General features: G+C 37.7%; 1 protein-coding gene across 1 annotated transcript in view; it reads left to right on the top strand.

Moving 5' to 3' along the window:
* Positions 1–22,749, top strand: part of HAPLN1 (hyaluronan and proteoglycan link protein 1) — a 78,820-nt gene that overhangs the window by 24,958 nt on the left and 31,113 nt on the right. Inside the window, exon 2 of the mRNA XM_005683399.3 lies at positions 17,888–18,013. Within this exon, the coding sequence (XP_005683456.1) occupies positions 17,914–18,013 (100 nt within the window). The 5' untranslated portion in view covers positions 17,888–17,913. The remainder of the gene's footprint in view (positions 1–17,887; positions 18,014–22,749) is intronic.

The raw sequence follows: 22,749 nt of genomic DNA on the forward strand, positions 1-22,749 counted from the left end.
TGCAAATCATAGTGAAGAGGTTCCTGAGGGCCATGCTCTTCTTCTCAGTGGGAGAAACAGCAGATGCATCCTTAGGCCATTCACTAGATGTGAGAGAATATTTGCCAACTGTGCATTTCTTAAAAACTGATTTTGCCTAAACCAGATCATTGATGTTAATGATTCAATGAGATTAGTCTTTTCCTCTTTTCTTTCCTGTGGGTTTTTTTTTCTTTTTAATGACAAATTGCCCCTTTTCATACCAGTTTATTTGTATACATTTTATTATTTTAAGTATATTTCCTCTTTTGGAAGAGGAAATCTTAATCTTAAATCTTATTCCAAACACCTGTCCCCTTAACTCGCTTAACTGTCAAACAGCTGACTTAACCTATTTTTTTTTAAGCAATGGCATTTTGACAGAATGAAATTCTTCCCTTGAAATTTAGGAATGAGTGAAAACATAACACACCCTTCCAGATGTGAAGAAAATAAACATTATCCTGCCCTTGAACTTCCTGAAATTATAATGACTTCTTTTGTTTCAAGTCACTTTCCACCCCACCTCCTTTACCATCTTCCCCTCACTCCTTGGTCCAGCATCACAGGTTCAGTGAGCATTTCTAAGTTCACTGGCAGACTGTCTCTAAAGTGGTAAGATTTAGTGGGGGCTGGGGCAATGCCTGTGTTGGCATTAGATTTGACACGTTTCAGCATTAGCAGAATGAAGAGGTGACATAGTTGCCTCTGAATTCATTCATTGCTGGAAATTGCCACCTGAAGTCCAAAGACATTGAAGCTTCCTACTTTATGGCTGCAATTACTATTCACTGTCTTTGTCCCTCCTCTAAGCCCAGGGAGCCTTCCATTAGCATGGCAGAAAAGGACAACAGGGTTCAGAGAGCCTCTGTAAGGTGATTATATTTGACAGACTGGCCTTGCTCCCTTTTCTACTTTTTCACCACTAGCAACAGCTGCTTCTTTGTTTTACCTGTCATACCTTTCCCTTTTTTGAAAGAAGTCAGATATCATGCAAAGTGAAAGTGAAGTCGCTCAGTCGTGTCCAACTCTTTGCGACCCCATGGACTGTAGCCTACCAGGCTCCTCTATCCATCATGCAAGGAGCACATCAAAAGTCATGACCCTTAAGCAAATTTTAAATTAGCATATAGGAGGAAATGAGATAGATAATTTGGCCTCATGTCTTGTTCTTTCCCTTTTTAGTTCCTATTTGACTACATTTTACATACCTAAGTTTTGTTTTGTCTCTGCCATTGGTGGGTAGTACAATTTTAAATGATCTGGAAGAAATCAAATAGGAAATGGTGATGAAAAATAATTCTACTCATAGGAGGCCTTCAATGGCTTGTACTGTGTTTATTTTCTATTGGTGTGAGAATGTCCTATTGATAAGATGGGCTGGGGACTGATGATGCAGATAGAGGTAGACAGTTAACAATAAGAGTCCATACAAATGCTTTTCAAGCTTTTATGCCTTATGTTGTTCCACAAATGGACTTCAAGAGCTTGTGTGGAAATACTTGGAAGAAGGTACAGATGGTCATATGCTCTTGACCAAAAGTGGTCCTTTTATGTCAGATTATGTAGATTACCTTTTCAAACAAGCAGCAAAGTTGAAAGGGGACAGGTTGAGGTAGGCCAGAAAGGGTCACAATAATCAATACAAAAAATGGAATAACTGAATGACTCTAGTAATTACTTAGTTAACTCTAGGACACCCTCCATCAGCTCCATTTAGAACCACAGAAATGCCAGTCTTTTTAATTCATTCATTCAGTACTCATTGAAAACTCATTACATGCCAGGAGTACAAAGACGAATAAAATACCTTTTTTTTGGTCCTGAAGGGGCTTAAACTTTTGTAACATTAACATGGAGCCAGGCACTTTTAGGTGCTTCATTTATCACTTGAAAATTAAATGACTGTTTTCTAAATTTGTATGAAATGTGATGATTTCTTCAATAGGTAGGTTGTATGTGTGTGGTGTGTCTAATATCTAGAGAGCTATATAGCACATGGTTGTGCATATTGTATAATATCCATACTGAGGGCTGCCATTAATCTTGCAGTGCACAGAGAAAAACCAGTGCCTCTGAGCTCCTACTGTGTACAGAAGATATCCTGGTGAAGAGTTTCTACCTTCTTGGAGCTTTCATTCCAGCTTTATGTGTCCATGAAATGGGCTGAATTCTGCTCTCAAATCCTATAAAATATTCCTAGAAGCACTTTAAAGTATGTGGCTTGACAGTCTTTTGCTGTAGCCCAATATGAAAATGTGTTCAAATGTTGATGTCTTCCATAATTACACTAATCATTGAATTTATAGCAATATCATGTTAATCTGGCCACCCTAAAGACTGAGAATCCAATAGTAAAAGTTAACACATTACTTTTGAGACAATTTTACTTTCACAAAAATTGGAAATATTATTAAAATGTATTATGTTTGTATCTTCCTTAGTAAACAGATGACATAACATGATTAAGAAAATCCTTCTTTAAAATCTTTAATTCTTACAGATTAAATTAAGGATTTTCTTAATCATGTTATGTCATCTGTTTACTAAGGAAGATACAAACATAATACATTTTAATAATATTTCCAATTTTTGTGAAAGTAAAATTGTCTCAAAAGTAATGTGTTAACTTTTACTATTGGATTCTCAGTCTTTAGGGTGGCCAGATTAACATGATATTGCTATAAATTCAATGATTAAAAATTTAAAAAAAATAAAAAATAAAAAAATAAAAAATAAAAAATTAAAAAAATTAAAAAAATAAAAAAAAAAAAGAAAATCCTTCTTGGGGTGTAGATAAAAGGGAACCCTCCCACACTGTTGGTGGGAATGTAAATTGGTATATCCACTATGGAGCCAACTTCCCAGGTGGCTCAAATGGTAAAGCATCTGCTTACAATGCGAGAGACCTGGGTTTAATCCCTGGCTTAGGAAGATCCCCTGGAGAAAGAAATGGCAACCCACTCCAGTACTCTTGCCTGGAAAATCCCATGGACGGAGGAGCCTGGTGGGCTACAGTCCGTGGAGTCACAAAGAGTAGGACATGACTGAGCGACTTCACTTTCACTTTCACTATGGGGAACAGTATAGATATTCCTTAAAAAATTAAAAATAGAACTACCATGTGATCAGCAGTCCCACTCCTGGGCATATATCCAGAAAAGATGAAAACTCTAATTTGAAAAGATACATGCACCCCAATGTTTACTGCAGCCCTATTTACAATGGCCAACATGTGTAAGCAACCTAAATGTCCCTCAACAAAGGAATGGATAAAGAGGATGTGGTAGATACTTACCAGGGAATACTACTCAGCCATGAAAAGAATGAAATGTCATTTGTAGCAACAGAGATGGACCTGGATTATCATATTAAGAGAAATAAGACAAAGACAGACAAATACTGTCTCACTTATATGTGGAATCTAAAGGAATTATACAAATGAACTTACAAAACAGAAACTCACAAACCTAGAAAATACACTTATGGTTACCAAAGGGGAAAGGCAGGGAGAAAAAAGTAAGGAATTTGGGATTAACAGACCTATACTCCTATATATAAAAGAAACTACAGGGACCTACTATATAACACAGGAGACTGTATTCATTATCTTCTAATAACCTATAATGAAAAAAATCTGAAGAATGTATATATATAGATATATATGTATAACTGAATCACTTTGCTGTACACCTGAAACATTACAAATCAACTATACTTCAAGAAAAAGAGAAAATCCCTCTTAGTAATGTACTCTAACAAGGTTGTATTTTTAGGGTATTATTAGACGTGGGCTTCCCAGGTGTTCTGTGGTAAAGAATCTACCTGCCAAGCAGAAGAAAATGCGAGTTTGATCTCTGGGTTGGGAAGATCCCCTGGCAACCCACTCCAGTATTCTTGCCTGAGAAATCCCTTGGACAGAGGAGCCTGGCGGACTACAGTCCATGGGGTCAAAAAGAGTCAGACATGACTTAGCGACTAAATAACAATTATGAGATGTGTAAGGATAAGGTAAATAACACTTAGTGGTTATGGAACTTCATTTAGAAAAGCTGGCAGCACCAGGAAAAACGCAAATAAGTATGACATTTAAGGCCTTGTCCCTGCCCCTGCCTGCCTATCTGGCGTCACCTCCAGATAATTCATTCTGATTATCCTCCTCTTCAGTTACAGGGAGCTGTTAACACATGCAGTCACATGAGCAGCCCGAGTCTCTCACAGCTCGCTTCCTTTGTACATGCTATTCTTACGGACAGCAGTATCCCTTCCCCTCTTCTCTATCTCCTTCTGGCCTTTCAGATCCAGCTGAGAAGTCCCTTTCTTTGTGAAACCATTCCCATCCCCTCCCAGGCACCATGGTTAGTTGCTTTCCCAGGCTGCTGCATTTCACAGCTCCAGGTGGTGCCCTTCCCGCTGTATTACCAGAGAGCTCTTCCTCTTTCTCCCTTAGTATCTTACAGAGATGCCTCTATGCACTTAGCATCCTGCTCTGTCTCCTGCTTCGCAGCCTCCCCAAAGGGTAATAAATGCTTTGCAATCTGAAGTTGAACCTTAATTCTACTTGTCTGACATATAATAGTGCTCAATGGATAATTGAATTGTGGCTTCACATGGCACAGTGCATAATTAAGGAGCCCTTAAGGCCTATCAGGTTGGTTTTTCCCTCCCTGGATCTGTTCAGATTGTTCGCATAGCCTAGCCATTCTTTCTGTATTGGGATATCTGTCCTTCAAGTCATCCCTCCATCACCAGTGGCTGTGTTGCTGGCTGCCTTTTTCAGGGGTCCATTAGCACTAAGAACACTGCTCCTTGTCCACAGCCCAGTTGCTATGTATTCTTCCCCTTCCTTCTCTTCTTCTCCTTCTTTTCCATCTCTTCCTTTTCCCCCCTAATTCCTCATTTCCTTCCCCCTCCTCCTTTTCTTGTTCTTTCTGCTTGCTTCTCAGTGGTAGGGGCTTTTGCCTTTTAAACTACTGTCTGCAAATGAACACTGAATCCGTCATTTGCATTTTATTTCCTATGGTATTTATACCTTTAGTGGTTCTCTCTGTATTTGCAGGATTTGTTGTTCAGTCACCAAGTCATGTCCGACTCTTTGTGACCCCATGGACTGCAGCATGCCAGGTCTCCGTGTCCCTCACCATCTCCCAGAGTTTGCCCAAGTTCATGTCCATTGAATTGGTGATGCCATCCAACCATCTCATCCTCTGTCTCCCTCTTCTCATTCTGCCTTTAATCTTTCCCAGCATCAGGGTCTTTTCAAATGAGTTGGCTGTTTGCATCAGGTGGCCAAAGTATTGGAGCTTTAGCTTTAGCATCAGCCCTTCCAATGAGTATTCAGGGATGATTTCCTTTAGGATTAACTGGTTTGATCTCCTTGCAGTATTGTGTATTGTGTACACTAAAAATGATTTTCAGGTGTGCAGTTATTACCAACACCTGAGGGCTATGACTGTTCAGTTTGGAGGGTTTTAAAAAAAAATTGATAGCAGTTCATTTTTGGAAATTGTACAGTGTTACCATATCCCTTGGACAGCAAGGAGATCCAACCAGTCCATCATCCTAAAGGAGATCAGTCCTGAATATTCACTGGAAGGACTGATGCTTAGGCTGAAACTCCAAAACTTAGGCCACCTGATGCAGAGAACTGACTCATTGAAAATATCTTGATGCTGGGAAAGATTGAAGGCAGGAGGAGAAGGGGACGACAGAGTATGAGATGGTTGGATGGCATCACCAACACAATAGACATGAGTTTGAGTAAACTCCAGGAGTTGGTGATGGACAAGGATGCCTGGCGTGCTGCAGTCCATGGGGTCGCAAAGAGTCGGACACAACTAAGCGACTGAACTGAACCATATCCCTTTCTTTCTAGGTACTTTACTCTCAGGACTACATTTTATCACCTAGATAGAGATATTTCTGCATACTTCCTAAAGTTAGCAAGGAGAAAGCGACTATTCAAAGGTCACTGTGCTCAGCTGCTCAGTTACGTCCTACTCTTTATGACCCCATAGACTGTAGCCCATCAGGCTCCTCTGATCATGGAATTTTCCAGGCAAGAATACTGTCTGCTGCTGCTGCTAAGTCACTTTAGTTGTGTCTGACTCTGTGTGACCCCATAGACAGAAGCCCATGAGGCTACCCCATCCCTGGGATTCTCCAGGCAAGAACACTGGAGTGAGTTGCCATTTCCTTCTCCAATGCACAAAAGCGAAAAGTGAAAGTGAAGTCACTCAGTCCTATCCAGCTCTTAGCGACGCCATGGACTGCAGCCTACCAGGCTTCTCTGTCCATGGAGCAGGTTGCCATTTCCTACTGCAGGGGATCTTCCCAACCTAGGGATCCAACCCACGTCTCCTGATTCTTCTGCATTAGCAGGTAGATTCTTTGCCGCTGTGCCTTAGAACACAAAAAGTACACAACTCTCACTACCTGGCATTGACGAGAATTCTGATATTTATGTAACTGTTCATGATTGGCCATTTATTCCTTAACTCTAACAGTATTCATCCCAGAACTCTGTCACTGTTACACTGCTCTCACTAGCATGGATGTGAGCTCTCCATAATATCTTTAAAAAAACATGTTCAAGTTTGAAATAGAAAAGACCTAAGGGAACCTCGTATTGGCAACTCTAATGGTGAGAATTTGGAAGAAAACTGAAAGGGAAAGTCTGTGGAGGGGTGGGAGTGTAATTTCATGGTATTTAAGACATTGAAAAACCTTTGAGGTTTATCTGCATCCACTTTCTGTATTTCTTGTGATAATACTGCCCGCATTTTTGTACACTATACTCCTAGCTGATTATTTACTTCTAAGTCAATGGCAAGCCTAATACTTATATAACATAAAAGTCTTAAATGGCATTCTTTACGAAACTTATACATTATGTAGATATTTTAGATTCTAGGGTAGTCAGTTCTAAGCTTCAGTGCTATAAAGAAGGCTGATTAAATGATTTTGGTTGTTTTCAGAACGAACAAATTCCTCAGCTCAAGAAGATATAAAGGAGGATTACTTAGTTTTAAAAGCTTAAAATACTCTCGAAGATCACTATAACTTTAAAAAATCTATTAAGATGTATTCTTGGGTTGTATCTTGTATCACAAAACCAATTTGGAAACTTGATTTAATGAGCTTAGTTGTCAGTATTTGCCAAGTTAATTGAAGAATACTGGATACTCCCTTTTTGTTCTGTGTAGACACAGCCTTTTGGACTGGAACAGCCTTTGTTATCCCTAGGCCAATGAACTGAATTCTGATGAGATCATGCTTTGACGTAGGATGTGGACCAATAGTAAACCTGCTTCAGGGTCTTGGACGAGATCTTAGAAGTTGCAGCCAAAAGAGGTGGCGACTGCATCAAGCAGAGAGGAGAGAAGCTTTTGCTGCTAAAGATCATGAATGGATTTATTTTTGCGTTTATCATGACTTAGTATGATAAGATACCACAGCAAAACATTGCTCATAAAACTCTTCAGTGTGCTTAGTAAAAAGTCAGGATTGACATATATTTAAAATCATTCTACACCTTCTCAGAGTTTGATCATCATTTAAAATATATGTGAGTTGCCTGATTCTTGTTGTTAACTAGTTTAGAATTCCATGCGGGATGTAGTGGGGGCTGAGAGCTGGATTTTGCATTATGTTGAAAACTTGTTACTGTCACATCTGTGATCCCCCAAAGCTGTCCTGTAGATGATTTGCAGTTGTATTTTTAGATTCAGTTTTAATATGATGTTTAACTGACAGCTGTTGCAATTTTGAATTTTATAAGAAATGCTAAAATTGTAAATGAAATATTCTTAAAACACTCTTTTGCAAGTTTAATTAGAAGTACTTTCAAAAGCAGTTTATTTCAAAGTGATGTTATGATCAGTTTTCTATCCATATAAACCCTACTTCTAGTTTAAATTAAAACATTTTTTGTTTCAAATTATAAAGTCTGTTGCCAAGAAGTTTGCATTTATTTAGTTGCATGAATATAAGCTGGAGTTTAACTCATTTTTATGTAACCTACATTTAAAAGTAGTCAGAACACTGGTAATTTTATTCATATTTGCCCATTAAAATATGAAGAGAGTTATTTTCCATGGCTTTAAAATGATGTAGAAGAGTAGTTAAAAATGGAAACTGTTGTATTTTATTCACTTTCGTCTGTTTTTGGATGTTATATGTTAGGAAACAATGAGATAGCAATCTAAACTCTTCGTAGTCTTCATATATATTCATTCTTTTGCAATGCTTCAGAAAAAAACTGCTTCCTAAAACTATAACTATTCTTGGCCAGTGGGCCTTCCAGTCTCTTTAAAATGCCTGTGTTCAAGTCCTATTTGAATTGCAGTTCACTAGAGAATATGTCTACCTTTGCAGAGTTCTTAATTTAGTGCCAAATTCCTTGTCAGTATTCAAAAACCATTCAGTATTACTGATAATGGCAGCCAGTCATTTGATTTTATACATTAAGAAAAATATTTTAAGGTCTAACTTTATATTATTCAATGTAATGCCTGTTATTTGTGCTGAGAATTCTGATCATGACTCAAGGAAGAATGAATATATAAAATGATGTGTTTCCCTGTACAAGTATGCCTATCAAGTTTATTCTTTAAAGTAAAGAAATTTTTCAGAACAATGCTAACATCTATACACATTTTTCTTGTTGGTTTTTGAGGAAATTATTCCAGGGCAGAAACAAAATTTTAGTGACATTTTAATTTTAATCAAAATAACCTCTAGTATGTAGACTTATTACTCCCATAATTTGATCATGATTATAATGCCAATACACCCTGATAGCAATCAAAATAGCAAAGAAGTTATGAGTGAGCTTGTGAAATGATAGCACTGCTAATTTATATACCAACAAATTTAAGAATTGCTCATGAGATATTTTGATTTTTTGAACATTTTCTTTACTCTAATAATAGAAAATGAATGTTTTCTACATTCTATGAAGGATGCATTTTAATTGCATAGCAATGTAATATTCATACTAGTTATAGTCTAATTTTTAATGTTCTATGGTAAAATAATTTTTTTAGGGCAACAAAAGTAGGATAATTTCCCCAAAGTAAACAGAAAGGAAGACAAAAGATTTATTGTCTTTTAATCTCACAGTTATCATCAAAATGTATTGCTGAGCATATATTTATTGACTTTCTCTACTAACAACTCTCTCTGGTTAAGAAACAGACTATTAATTATAGAAGACATGCGCCGACTCTAAAAACCTAGAAATCTCATGTAACTAAATGGCTTTTGAGTAGCTACGAGAACCCTGCAGAAGGCATGTAAAGAGAGCTCACAGAACATGCCCAAGCTACTGAGGCAATGTCCGCAACACTCCAGGACTTTGGTATCCTAAGACTGACCATCTCTCATACTATTTTTCTCTCCAGCACTCTGTGAATTATCCACTAGTATTCAGACTAGAATATTGTAGTATACTGAGAGCAAGTCTGGAATTTCCTTGCCATGACCTCAGAAGAGAGTTTACTCATTGCCATTGTAAATGCACATAGTAAATGTGCATAGTAAATGTTACTATAGTTAACATAGTGCATAGTATGTTAAATGTTACTATAGTTAACAACTTCTGTTTTTTTCTTTCTTGTCATAAGAGTGGATTTTGAGATCTATCTATCCACTGGTATTATCTCACTAGATTGGAAAAGCACAGTTTATACTACCTACTCTCCAATACAATTCCAACCAAAGGTATTGCATGTAAATAAACACTGAATAGAATGTTCCCAGCATTTCATTGCTAGCAATGTTCCCTAGCATCACTGTTAGGGTTTCACATAGTTATAACCTGAAAGTGTCAGAATCTTGCTGTATATGTTTCATTCACTTATTTGTTCAGCAACGCCAGTATTAGTTATTCAGAAACAAGTCCAAATAAGTCACTGTGCTAATTAGTAAGTATATGCATTGCTTTCTCCCTTACTCCCTTGAGATTGAAGGACTTGACACTATAAATACCAAACATAATTTGTGCTTCTACGTTTGTTTTAGAAAAACAATCACAAACAAAAGCACTGTGGAATCCTTTCATAAAGCTGGTTTTGGAGAAGTCTAACTTCCTCCTCTGGAGAAGGCAATAGCAACCCACTCCAGTACTCTTGCCTGGAAAATCCCATGGACAGAGGAGCCTGGTGGGCTGCAGTCCATGGGGTCGCTAGGAGTCGGAAACAACTGAGCGACTTCACTTTCAATTTTCACTTTCATGCATTGGAGAAGGAAAGGGCAACCCACTCCAGTGTTCTTGCCTGGAGAATCCCAGGGACGGGGGAGCCTGGTGGGCTGCCGTCTCTGGGGTTGCACAGAGTCAGACAGGACTAAAGTGACTTAGCAGCAGCAGCAGCAGCAACCTCCTCCTCAGGAATTACCCTAAGTAGGTTCAGATGGGTCAACAAGCAGCTGGAGCTAATGTGCTTTGATTAAGTGAAGAGTTGCTGAGTTTGTCCCAAATTTTATCAATTTGTCCCCAATACTCTAAGAAAGAGCGGGCAAAGAACACTGAGCCAAAAAGCAGTAAGTGATTCAAGATGCTACTTAAACAAGCATTATTGATGTCATCCATTTAAAAAATCCATGAATTTGTTTGCTGAGGAGGACAGTCCTAAAATGCAATGTGAGTAGAATGGAGGGTCTAATATCTCTGGTAAGAAAAAGTTAAATACCAGTAAGAACAACAATAAACATGTGGAAGACTCTGATATTTGTCATCAACTATTCCAACTGATGGGTAAAGTATTTGACCTGGAAGCAGTTGGATGACTTCACTTACAGTCACACAACTAGAAAGCGGCAGATCAAAGAACAAATCTAAAGTGTGCCTTTCCTCCATTATACTCATAACATATGCCCCTCTCCCTAGGATAGACCCAATCTACATGGTACTGTTTTCCCATATAGTTATAGTTTTTCTGTTCACCCTGTGCTCCGGTTTGGATGATAAATCATATGATCACATCAATTACCAAGTAATGTAATATATACAATACATATAGGGAAAAGAGAAAAAAATGAAGATACGGTGCATGGGTAAGTCTGTAGGTAACAAATAGAGAAACAGAAGCAGAAAGCAAAATGAGAAAAGATAAAAGCATCTTTGAAATGAAAAATTTAGAGGAAAATAGGAATTAAATAGGCTGATTTGAAAGTATGGAGGAGGAAGAAAAAAAAAAAAACTCATAAAATTTTAAATGCAGCTTAGTTGGAGAATTGTGAAGACCCTAAGTTCAATTAGTCTAAACCTGTAACATTACCAGACATCATGGTGACCTTGTGGTCCAGACATGTTCAGTCGGTTGCTTCCTTGTCCTCGGCGTAATAACTTGGCTTTGGCTCCCTGAACCACCAGATGAAGAATGCCTGGTATTAAAGGCTTAGGCACGTGGTTCTCCAACTGACCCTGTGTCCGATTCACCTGGGGGAGGGGGCAGGGCTTGTCAAGCACTGCGGGTGGGCCTCATCCTCAGTTTTGATTCAGAAGTCCCGGTTTAGGGCCCTGGGAATTTGCTTTATTAATGGGCTTCCTGTTGCTCCTGCCCTCTGCTGCGTTTTCATTCCTGTGTTCATTCCAAATAGTGACCTCTGTTTTTTAATTGAAATATAGTTCATTTACACTGTCGTGTACAGCAAAGTGATTCAGGGTTATATATATATATATGTATATATGTACATATATATGTGTATGTATATATGTACATATATATGTATATTTTCTGTTTCTTTTCCTTATAAGTTATTACAGTATAGTTCTCTGTATATATAAGTATTGTTTTCTATGCTACACAGAAGGCCCTTGATGGTTACCTATTGAATATATACTGGTGTGTAGCTGTTAATCCCAAATTCCTAATTTATTCCTCCATTTCCCTTTCCCTTTGGTAACCATAAGTTTGTTTTCTATATCTGCGGGTCTATTTCTGTTTTGTATATAAGTTAATTTGTATCATTTTTTTTCAGATTCTACATATAAGAGATAGTGAACTTTTTAGAACTCACCAGCCTTTGAGAAGGAGATTATCTTTAGTTTGTTATTTTTCTTACATTTCGCCATAAAAATTGATCAGGTCTGAGGTAAACTTGTATTGATAACAATACAAGCTGCATAGTTTTTATACTTTTTCAAAAACTTTCCACTTTAGGAAACAAAATATTACTATTTTGTAGGTGAAAAAATTGAGACATGATGTTTTGATTATGAGACTTCTTGTAGAACTCACATTTCCTTCCTCCTCCTGGTGTTCAGTTGCTAAAGTTGTGTCCACCTCTTTTTGTGACCCCATGGACTGTAGCCCGCCAGGCTCCTCTGTCCATGGGATTTCCTAGGCAAGAATGCTGGAGTGGGTTGCCATTTCCTTCTCCAGGGGATCTTCCCAACCCAAGGATCAAACCCACATCTCCTGCTGGGCAGGCAGATTCTTTACCACTGAGCCACTGGGGGAACAACCTGAGAAGGTGGAAAAGTTCCTTCTTCCTGACCGAGGACTTTCGCCACCTTCTGGAAGCAGCACACTGATGATGGCTTGAGTAGGAGGTCATCATGATGTCTGTGGCTGGACATCTACTTCAGGGCATCATAAATTCTTTTCTGGTTCTTTAGTAATTTGCACTTTCATAGAACAATGCAAGATGACAGAGCAGATGCTATGTTCACTTGGAGTTTATACAGACTAACTCCCTGAGGGGAATTTTGTTGTATAATTGAGCAAAGTTTTGTTTTGTTTTGTTTTGTTTTTCAGTCATGACTTCTCTTTTGAGCACTGGGTATATTCCAAGCCGTTCTGAATTCTGCTCCATTGTGTGCTATAAATCCTGAGGCTTAGGTAACAGCCCAGCGGTTCCTCCACACACTGAACAATTCAAATGCATCAATAGTCTGAGTTCTTTAGCCATCATTTGGGTCAGTAGTCTGACTTCTGAATTTTACACACCTGCAGAGTCAAAACAGAAGACAAAGCCAATCAAAAACAACAAAACAAGTGATGAGCTAGTATAAGGCTTTCATTAAAAATATATTGCTAAATAAGGATAAAATATGATCTTTAAAAAATCTAAAAGTTGTAATTCCATGAAATAAAGGCCATTCGAACAATAAAAATAACAAAAAAAGTTACTTTAGAAAAAGAGCAATTTTTAAAAGTTGAATTATTTTAACCTAATGAAAAAAGTATACTTTTGCACTCCCTTGTCTTTCCTTTTTTTCATTTCACTGCACCACTGATCACGAACCCACCTCTAACTAGATCAGACTTGATAGCAAGGAAGAGGAGATTGAGTCTATGGCAGAATAATTCTGTCCAATGAGATTCTATGGTTTGTTCAGTTTCTAGCAAACTTTGTAGTGATTCTCATAATTTGTAAACTAAATTTCAAGTGCTAAATTCAAACCTGGTCAATTCCATGATGCCCTCAATGGAGGAACAAACCAACTCTTCAGCATCCGCCACATAATAACACATGTGACCTTTATAAACAGCATAGAAACTCCCTTCTTAGCTCCTTTAGTCTTGGTAAGTGTTTCTCCCAGGTCCAGTTTTAAATTCACCCTTCTTCTTGGCACAAAGGATAGTTCTGGGTGCTGGGCATGCAGTGAGGAAAGGATTCTGACTTTGGACATGCACATAACTGTGCCAGTAGCGCTGTGATCAGTGCTATGCCTACAACCCAGTGAGAGAAGGCTGGGGAGAAGCACTCCAGCTTGTATGAATCCTTGAAAGAGCTGTGAGAGCTGCTGGCATTCCTTAGGGTACCAGGACACCCCCAGTGATGGTGGTGGATTGTGCAGGCTCTAGGGTCACATTAGACTGCCCAGATCCCCAGCTTCTCACTTGACATGATGGGGAATTTGCCACACTGACTCATTTCCAGAACTGTAAAATGTGTATACAAACAGATTGACTTCAATTTGGTTGTTCTGAGATATAACAACTAAATGGGTGAAGCTTCAAGGACAGTACCTAGCATGTACAGTCATCCCTAGGTGTCCTCGTGAGAACTGGTTCCAGAACGCCCTGTGGATACCAAAACTGACAGATGTTCGAGTCTCTATATAAAATAGAATGGTATTTGCATATAATCTAGGCACATCCTCCCCTAGTTTTAAATCTCTAGATTACTTATAATACCTAATACAATGTAAAGGCTACAAAAATAGTTGAGATTAAAGTTCTGCTTTTCAGTACTTTCTGGGATTTTTTTTCCCAAATATATTTGTCCTGACATGGATTGAATCTGAGGATGCAAAACCCACAGATACAGAGGGCCCACTGTAATAGTAGTTCAGGAAATATGTGGCATTACCTCTCAAGACACAGAAAACAGCATACCTGCTGTTTTTGGTTTTATTTCTCCATTGTCTAATTAAATAATAATTTTAGCATATTAGGTATTTAAGAAATAGCAGTTGGCCACTTTGTTACTAGACTGTTAGTTTATCTCTGTGCCTATAAAAATATGAGACTTTTAAGTTGGGTAGACATATTGCTTCTAAATAGTAGCTCAATTTTCACCAAAGCAGAACTGCAAAATTACAGTCCTATGATGTCTGTGACTGTGAACACAGACATTTCCATATGCACTCATCTTGAAGCTGGCTACAGCACCATGGTTCCAAAGTTTGGTAGCCTGTAGAAGGAGACCATCAGTGTGTGAGCTGCAGGTGAGCTAAGAATGCTAAATCAAGGCCAACAATAACTGGTTGTACACATGCTCCCAAATTTTCTAAATTTTGCTCCTATAAAAAACTGAAAAATTTTAACCAAAAATATCTGGACATTCAGAGAAGACATCATTACAAACGCAGACAAGCAGGTCTCCTTTGAGGATCAGCACATAGATAGCTGGCAGAGCCCTCGTCCTCATGAACCTCAGTCTAGTGCGCAAAGCCTCATGTGTACCTGCAGTTTGCTTACACATCTGAAGATTGTGTCCCTAAAGCTTTCTTACATATTTTCATGTCTTTTGGTAAGACAGCCGTTATACCAGCAGAGTAACAAAGATCATTTCCACTTTCTCCTACCTGGACTGCATTAATGCCAGTGTGGGGTACTTGCAAGTGTTCGCTGATATATGCATTTATTCTAATCACAAATCACTGAAGATGTGAAATGTCCTCAGCTATTTTAATTAAAGATGGGGTGTGTGTATGAATACATATTTGTGTACCCGCACATCTGTGTACCCGCACATCTGTGTACCCACACGTCTGTGCACCCACACGTGAGCCACCGTGGCAGTGCTCATGGCACCATCATGGTATTGTGAATGAGGCAGGGCAGAAGGAGGCTAAGAAAAAGTGCCATCTGACTCCTCATACTCCTTGGGGGAAAAGTTTTATATTCACATATAACACAAGTCAAAGGTTTAAGAGCATAGTAGGTTCAAGTAAAAGAGCCTAAATTTAAAAAGGTAACGAAACAAGTAAGTAGATTTCTCTTGCAGAAAAATAAGTGCAATTCAAAATAGGTGCTGCTTTTGCCTGAAGCAAACACAAACATTGCTGTTTTCTTAGATATGTGACCTCCAGCAAGGTGACTGTGTCAGGAAAAATGGAAGCTTGTGTTTCACAGTATTATTGTAAGGACTGCATGTGCCAGTGTATGCACAGTGCTCAGCAGAGCTCTTGGCAGATAACAGACAGTCAGTGAAAAGGAACTGCTTTTATTATTATTATTTATCCCCAGCACTGTCTATCCCACCCTCCCCCCAGGGATGTTTGCATTTTTAAATTGGGTCATTGGATATTTAGTATCATAACATAGTGGAATGAATTCTTCGTGATATAATTTTAAGACTATGATATGGAATTAAAGGAGACAAGTTTGTGTGTAATAAATCTTAGGAAAAATGAGAACAAATCAGGATGACTTCTGTGGTAGGATGCATAACTGTGTATGTGTGTGCGTGTATGTGTATGTTTTGAGAGGAGAGTACACAACTCTCTACAAGTTATATTGTAGATGTTCAATTTAATGTGAAAGATAATATAGCAAATTCTCTGCCTCAGCTCATCTTGACCCTTCTTTGAATGTCTTTTTTAAATGCTCACTTGTATGTTTTTCTCATACCCTCTCTTCCACAACTACCCCTCTTCTCCGATTCCCATGTCAAACAAGACAGCACAGGACACCTCGTGCACCAGCTGGCCTACTATCTTATGTGTGTGTCTGTAATTGTGCCAGTTATATTCCAAATTCCAAAAGGTCACCTTTATTATATATTTTCACCCAAAGCATTATTCCGAACTGAAAACAGGTAATATTTGTTAACAGTATTCCTATAGGCAAAAGTCAGTAGCTTCAAAAAAAAACCATTTCCCAAAAAGCCTCAGAGGAACAAGCAAGTAAACTTCTGAAAATAAAATCAGTAAATCAGATAGAATTTTGAAGGTGACAGTTTTAGTTTCTTAGGAAAGTAAGTTTCTCAATTTGCTCATCCACTATCTTCTTTCTGTGACATAATAAAAAGAAAAGGGTTAAAGCAAACACTAGAGCCTGAAGTCAGAGCATCACAATGATTCTGAGAGGAGGAGACAGGGAGGTACTGAGGTCCCAAGAGGGACCTGGAGACGTCCGTGATTAGGGCATTACGCTCTGGAGAAGAGGCTAGCCTGCAAAGACCTCCAGGAACAGACTCGGAGCTCTTTAATAAGTATTCCAGGGAGTCAGGCTTTCCTGGAAAAAACAAATTAGTGTGAGAAGCCAGTACTGTGCAATTTCAGTTTTAAAAATAGCCAAGTATTGTTAAGGCTTCTGTGTGCATGAGAGGAAGAGAAAGCCCTTCTTAATATCTTTCTCAGCTTCCACATTTAAAACAGAGGAGCTACACTGAAATTCTTGCCTGGCAAATACTGCAAAGGTCATCTGGTGTGTATTATTTGGAATCACTTTTTGGTCCTTACAATGACAAAGTTTTGCGGGGATTGTGTCCCTTTTTATCAAATTGGTCTTGAATGAGGATAGCCAGGCAATGGCTCTGCCGCTGTCACTTAGGACCAGAGCTGTCCCTGGCTGTCTGTTTCAGCTCTTCATTTGCCTAATTGCCCTGCGAGGTTGGCGGGGATGTTCCCTGCAGCCAAGGCTCTGCTGACTGCAGAGACCCTACCTGGCACTCCAAGTTGATGCGTCAGCATTTCAGGTAGAAATGAATGAAAAATCAATCAGGATGACTGCAGTGATAGCATGCACAATTCTAACCTCGTTTGTCTCTAATTTTCAATTATTCACCATAGACCCAAGCAGTGTTTAAGACGGGGAGTCTATAACAAATGTGCTGCTTCTATTTAATCAGGCATTTTGTGTGTGTGTCCTCTTTTCTTTTTAGAACAAGCAAATCTAACCTGCTTAGAAAGCCATATGTAAAATGAATGATGATGTCAAATTTCATGCAAATATTCTTTATTTGCCCTGGCTTAATATTCAGTTACAAATTAAACTGGGTGATAAATATTCATAGGTAGCTATATCAAATTGTTTTATTAACTTGTACTTCAAATTCAAAGGCTTAAATGGTTTTTTTTTTAAAGTCTGTTTATATCTTTGTCATATCTCTTTTAACTTGCTGTAACTCTCTATATCAAAACTATACTGTTCTAAAAAAATTTTTAGATTTACAACTCTGTAAAGATAGAGTTAAACACTGTTTGGACTCTGACTACATAAGGGAAACTGGAATTGTTCAAAGCTGCAGTCTTCAGCTCCCAAAGACAGCTACAGTAACTTTCTGAGCAGATTGGGTTAAATATTTTTACAGACCCATTCTAGGATGATAAGGCAGTAAAAGTTGTGCAGTGCAACACTCCAAAGGGTTCCAAACCTCACAAGCCTCTTTGTATGTGATGCTCTCACAGTGAAGAAGATTATTCGGGCTACAAAGATGAAGAGTCTACTTCTTCTGGTGCTGATTTCAATCTGCTGGGCTGATCATCATTCAAACAACTATACTGTAGATCATGACAGAGTTATTCATATCCAAGGTAAGAAAACGCAGCTTCTCTTATGAAAGTTAAATCCATTTCAAGTCACTTAGAAATGTTAAGTGATTTCTTAACATTTATGTTAGTGCTTCGCAATGTTAGTTCTGCTGCATTGACTTTTTCTTTTCCTTTCTGCTAATTGGTGAACATGCTCCCTGGCTTTCAAATGCTATTGCATTACGGTAGAGCTAAGAATCAGGGACAATTAAAGTGGATTGGCTTAAGAATATCCAACTGCAGGGAGTTGATGCAATTGTTCAAGGCTTTTCAGTTGCTATCTTCTAAGTAGAATGCAGGGGAGAAAGTTCATTTAAAGACAGGGCAAAAGCAGGGAGAAATAGGAAGTAAAACTTACATGTAAGGTCATTCTGTTAGAATCATCAAGAAAAACAACATGAAAATAAGTCAGACAAGCTAAGTTTCAGGAAAAAGAACTTACCCTATTAAAATCTCCTTCGGTAAAGCTTTAGTTTCCACAGAGCAATGTTTTCCCTGCATGTTTCTTTTCAGCTCAGCTGAATCCTAAGCCTGGGAGCTGTAGCAAGATTTGAGGCTGCAGTACAATGCAGCTATTTCCTCAGCTCCAGCTTCAGATGAGGGACATCCCGCATTAAGAAAGCTAAGAGACTTATGCAATAAGAAAAAGATAGTTCCAAACGACCTGGAGCTTCTCTCTTTGCCCTTGTATGCTGAATATTTAAAATAAGAATTACAGAATTTAACAGTTTAAACATATGATGATAAGAATTTTAGATGAAGTCAGTTTGGGGACCAGAAACATTATAAGTTTGCTAAGAGAAATAAAACATTGAGAAGATATAACTCAATATCTTCAAGGTCAAAGTGCAGTCTCAGAAAATTGCATCTACTGTTGAAAAGTATGACTTGTGAAGGTCAAATGATAGTGTAGATCTGGCTAGAAGCATTTTTCTGTATGTATTATGACTACCCAAATAGAACTCTGAATTTGACAATGTCTAGTTATTTTAGACATTCCTCTTTCAGACCTCTATGTTTCTAACAGCTTTACATTTTTCACTATTGGACCATAAAAAGGAATTATATAATCACAAATTTTACTATGCAAACTGCTGACTCAGCTATTTTCTTTACTGTATAAAAGCAGAATCAAGGCTGTTTCCCAGAGACTTAAGACATTTACACATAGAGATTTCTGATGAAGGATAACATCCTCTTAATGTCAAGTCAAAGTCAATTCAGCCAGAGTGTAATACCTAGTAATTGTTAACAACGGTTTTAAATCTCATGGAGAATAAACTTTAGCAATGGTTTAAGTTATTCCTAGACTAGATACCTGTTATATTACTAACTATGTATAAATCACAAAATGTAAATTTCATGCAGAGTATAAAAATATTTTAAAGTATGTTAGCATTGTAAAAGTTATTCCTGAAAGAAGCCTATAAGTCAGATTCAAGTTTTCTCATCAAGAAAAACTTCTGTTTCTCCAGTCTTTCCATTCCCATATACTCTGTTGAAATTTAGTGCAAAAGAATGGCTGACCCAAGGTATCAAAAGTATCCAGATTATTTGCCTACACTATCTGATTTTTTCAAAAATGACTTGCTAGTCCATTTCATTTTAATTGTAAATTAATGTTCTTAGAAAGTTGCCCTGAGCTTTCAAGTAATAAAACTACAAGGTCTACATTTCGCTCGAGGAAGTTTAATACTGAAATATGATTTGAGGCAATATTGTCATGCTATGTCCATAGTTGAAATTTATTTTAAAATTGCTCCAATTATTTGTTCCTTTTAGTTTCTATTCAATAACAATTTTTCTTTTTTCTTTATTAGAGCATTCAGATTGAACTTTCATGTTCTCACCCTTCAGAGAAACTCTTTCAAATATCTGCCATAATTTCAGGCATCTTTTATAACACAAAAATAAACTCATAGCACAGCAGGTATTCATTAAAGCAGACATCTTTCATTACTCACTTGAAATACTGGATTATTTTGTTACATTTAAAACTTTTATTAAATCAAACATGGCCCAGAAGGAATTTAAGGGAGCTGAAACTTTCATAAAAATTTTATAAGAATTTTGCAATCAAATCATTATATTAGTAATCTGAATCTCAAAGTCCGGAATCATACTGATAAGCAGTAAAAGCTTCTGTCAGTAATAGAAAATTATTCAAAATTCATTTTACTGCAAGAACACCTTTTCTGTCTCTCATTTTCCATTAATTTTTAAAATTTTTGTACTGTTAAGTTCCCCAGGCACATCACCCTCAAATTCATCTTGGCTGCCTTGATAGAGATGCTGAACACTTTGTTAACATGTTCTTAACTCGTATGCATAAGAGTTACCTAATTATTTTTTCTGAAGATTTCTATCTATGGGAATTTCTATAGATATGTATGCAAAAAATTTTTTAATCTGGTTTTTAAAGAAAATCAGAATACCAGGGGGGGAAATGGCAAGTATAGATACCTATACAAAGAGTTTCTATTGAAAAGTATCTTTTTTGGTGATGAAAAAGGAAATTGTGCTAGCTTTCCATGGAGAAAGGCATAGTTTTAGATAAAATTGTGCTTGTACTAACTCGCTTTCTTTAATTTATTAAATCAGTTTGATTACAAATTGATTCAATAAAAATGAGAAAGCAAACTACTTGTCCATGGAGTCTGCTAAAAATCTGTAATCAATTTATTTGCTTATATATCATATACTGTTGACAGTGTGGGAATAGTAATTTCCTCAAATACTTCTACAGAAAGAGATAGCTACTGTTAATATTGTCTCTATAACAATCTCAGCTAATGGATTATATTCCTCATTTCATGATATGCCTAGTCAAACAATATCTAAATCCTTTGAAACTTGAGTTCATTAGGGAGAATTTTATATGGAATATTAAATCTCACAAAAGAACAATTTTAAAAATATTTAGATCTGGTCTAAAAATTCTTTATAGACTTTCAGAAGAACCAGTAGAAGTTCAGAGATGATGAATATACTTTATAAAATACAATTTTTAAGAAAACATTTATATGGACAGCAGAGAAATTTTATGACTGTTTGCTATTAACCAAAATAGTTACTGAATACGTACCTACCTGTTCCTTTCCATGTCAGTGATCTAGTGACTCTTGCCTCTGCTATTTCAGGTGCAGGCCTTCTGATCACCAGTTTAAGATTTTTTTCCCCTGATGCCACTTTCTGGCTTTAGACCTTGGGCAATTCACTTAATCTCTTTCAGTCTCAGTTATCTCATCTATAAAACTGGACATCATCACTGTTTATTCAATAAAGCTTTATGAGAACTAAATTAGATAACATATGGGAAAGTGCTTAGTACCCAGCATGCAATAAGCTCCCAATAGATGAAAGTTGTTATTGCCATGTTGATGATTTCTTTACTGTCATGGAAAAAAATGATTTTTAAATAAAAAAGGAACACAAACACTGGTGGGAAAAGCTCTTGCTTTTCAATTCATTTGCTAGCAGTAAGAACAATATCTTACTTTAGTTCTAATGAAATAAACATTTTATAAGTAGCCTTCTTAAAATTGTACAATTTAAGATTTCCCCAATGGTATTAAATATTATCTGATCACTTTCACTTTCCTTGTAGAAACTGAATTTTTCCAAACTTAAGTAATATTCCCCTTAATATACATATCAGGTAAACACAACTAAGCTCCTTTAAATTTTTTGAAAGAATAAGAAGAAATCTTGGAAATGAAAGCAGTTCCCTTCTTTATAATGTGCCCAAGTGTGTGCTCTGTATCCGACTCTGCAACGCTATGGACTGTAGCCCATCAGACTTCTCTGGAACTTTCCAGGCCAGAATACTGGATTGGATTACCATTTCCTACTCCATGGGATTTTCCTGACCCAGGGATTGAACCTGTGTCTCTTGCGTCTCCTGCATTGGCAGGTAGATTCTTTACCACTGTGGCACCCTTTGTTATAATAAGTGAAATTTACGGTCACTTGTCTTAAGAGATAAAGGAATTAGATTTTTTTAAGAAAGAGTTGTCAGAAGTTCATCTCTTTGTGAGTAGAAAAATTAATGCAGATCTAGAATCCCTTGCAGAAGTAGACACTCCCCACTCAATGTGGCTGTTTCCTCCTTGTGTCCCAAACCACTCTCCATCCCAGTTTAGCGTTAGACTGTCAGCTTTGTCACACTCCAGCTAGACAGTAGTCCCTGGCACATAGTAGGTACTGAATATATGTGATAAATACATGAATGAGTGTAATGAGATACTTCTAAATTGCCACTATCATTACAGTTCAGCTCAGTTCAGTTCAGCCGCTCAGTCGTATCCGACTCTTTGCAATCCCATGAATCGCAGCACGCCAGGCCTCCCTGTCCACCACCAACTCCCAGAGTTCACCCAAACTCATGTCCATCGAGTCGGTGATGCCATCCAGCCATCTCATCCTCTGTTGTCCCCTTCTCCTCCTGCCCCCAATCCCTCCCAGCATCGGGGTCTTTTCCAATGAGTCAACTCTTCAAATGAGGTGGCCAAAGTACTGGAGTTTCAGCTTCAGCATCAGTCCTTCCAATAAACACCCAGGACTGATCTCCTTTAGGATGGACTGGTTGGATCTCCTTGCAGTCCAAGGGACTCTCAGGAGTCTTCTCCAACACCACAGTTCAAAAGCATCAATTCTTCGGTGCTCAGCTTTCTTCACAGTCCAACTCTCACATTCATACATGACCACTGGAAAATCCATATCCTTGACTAGACAGACCT

This window comes from Capra hircus, chromosome 7, assembly GCF_001704415.2.
Source record: "Capra hircus breed San Clemente chromosome 7, ASM170441v1, whole genome shotgun sequence".
NCBI classification, from domain to species: Eukaryota; Metazoa; Chordata; class Mammalia; order Artiodactyla; family Bovidae; genus Capra; species Capra hircus.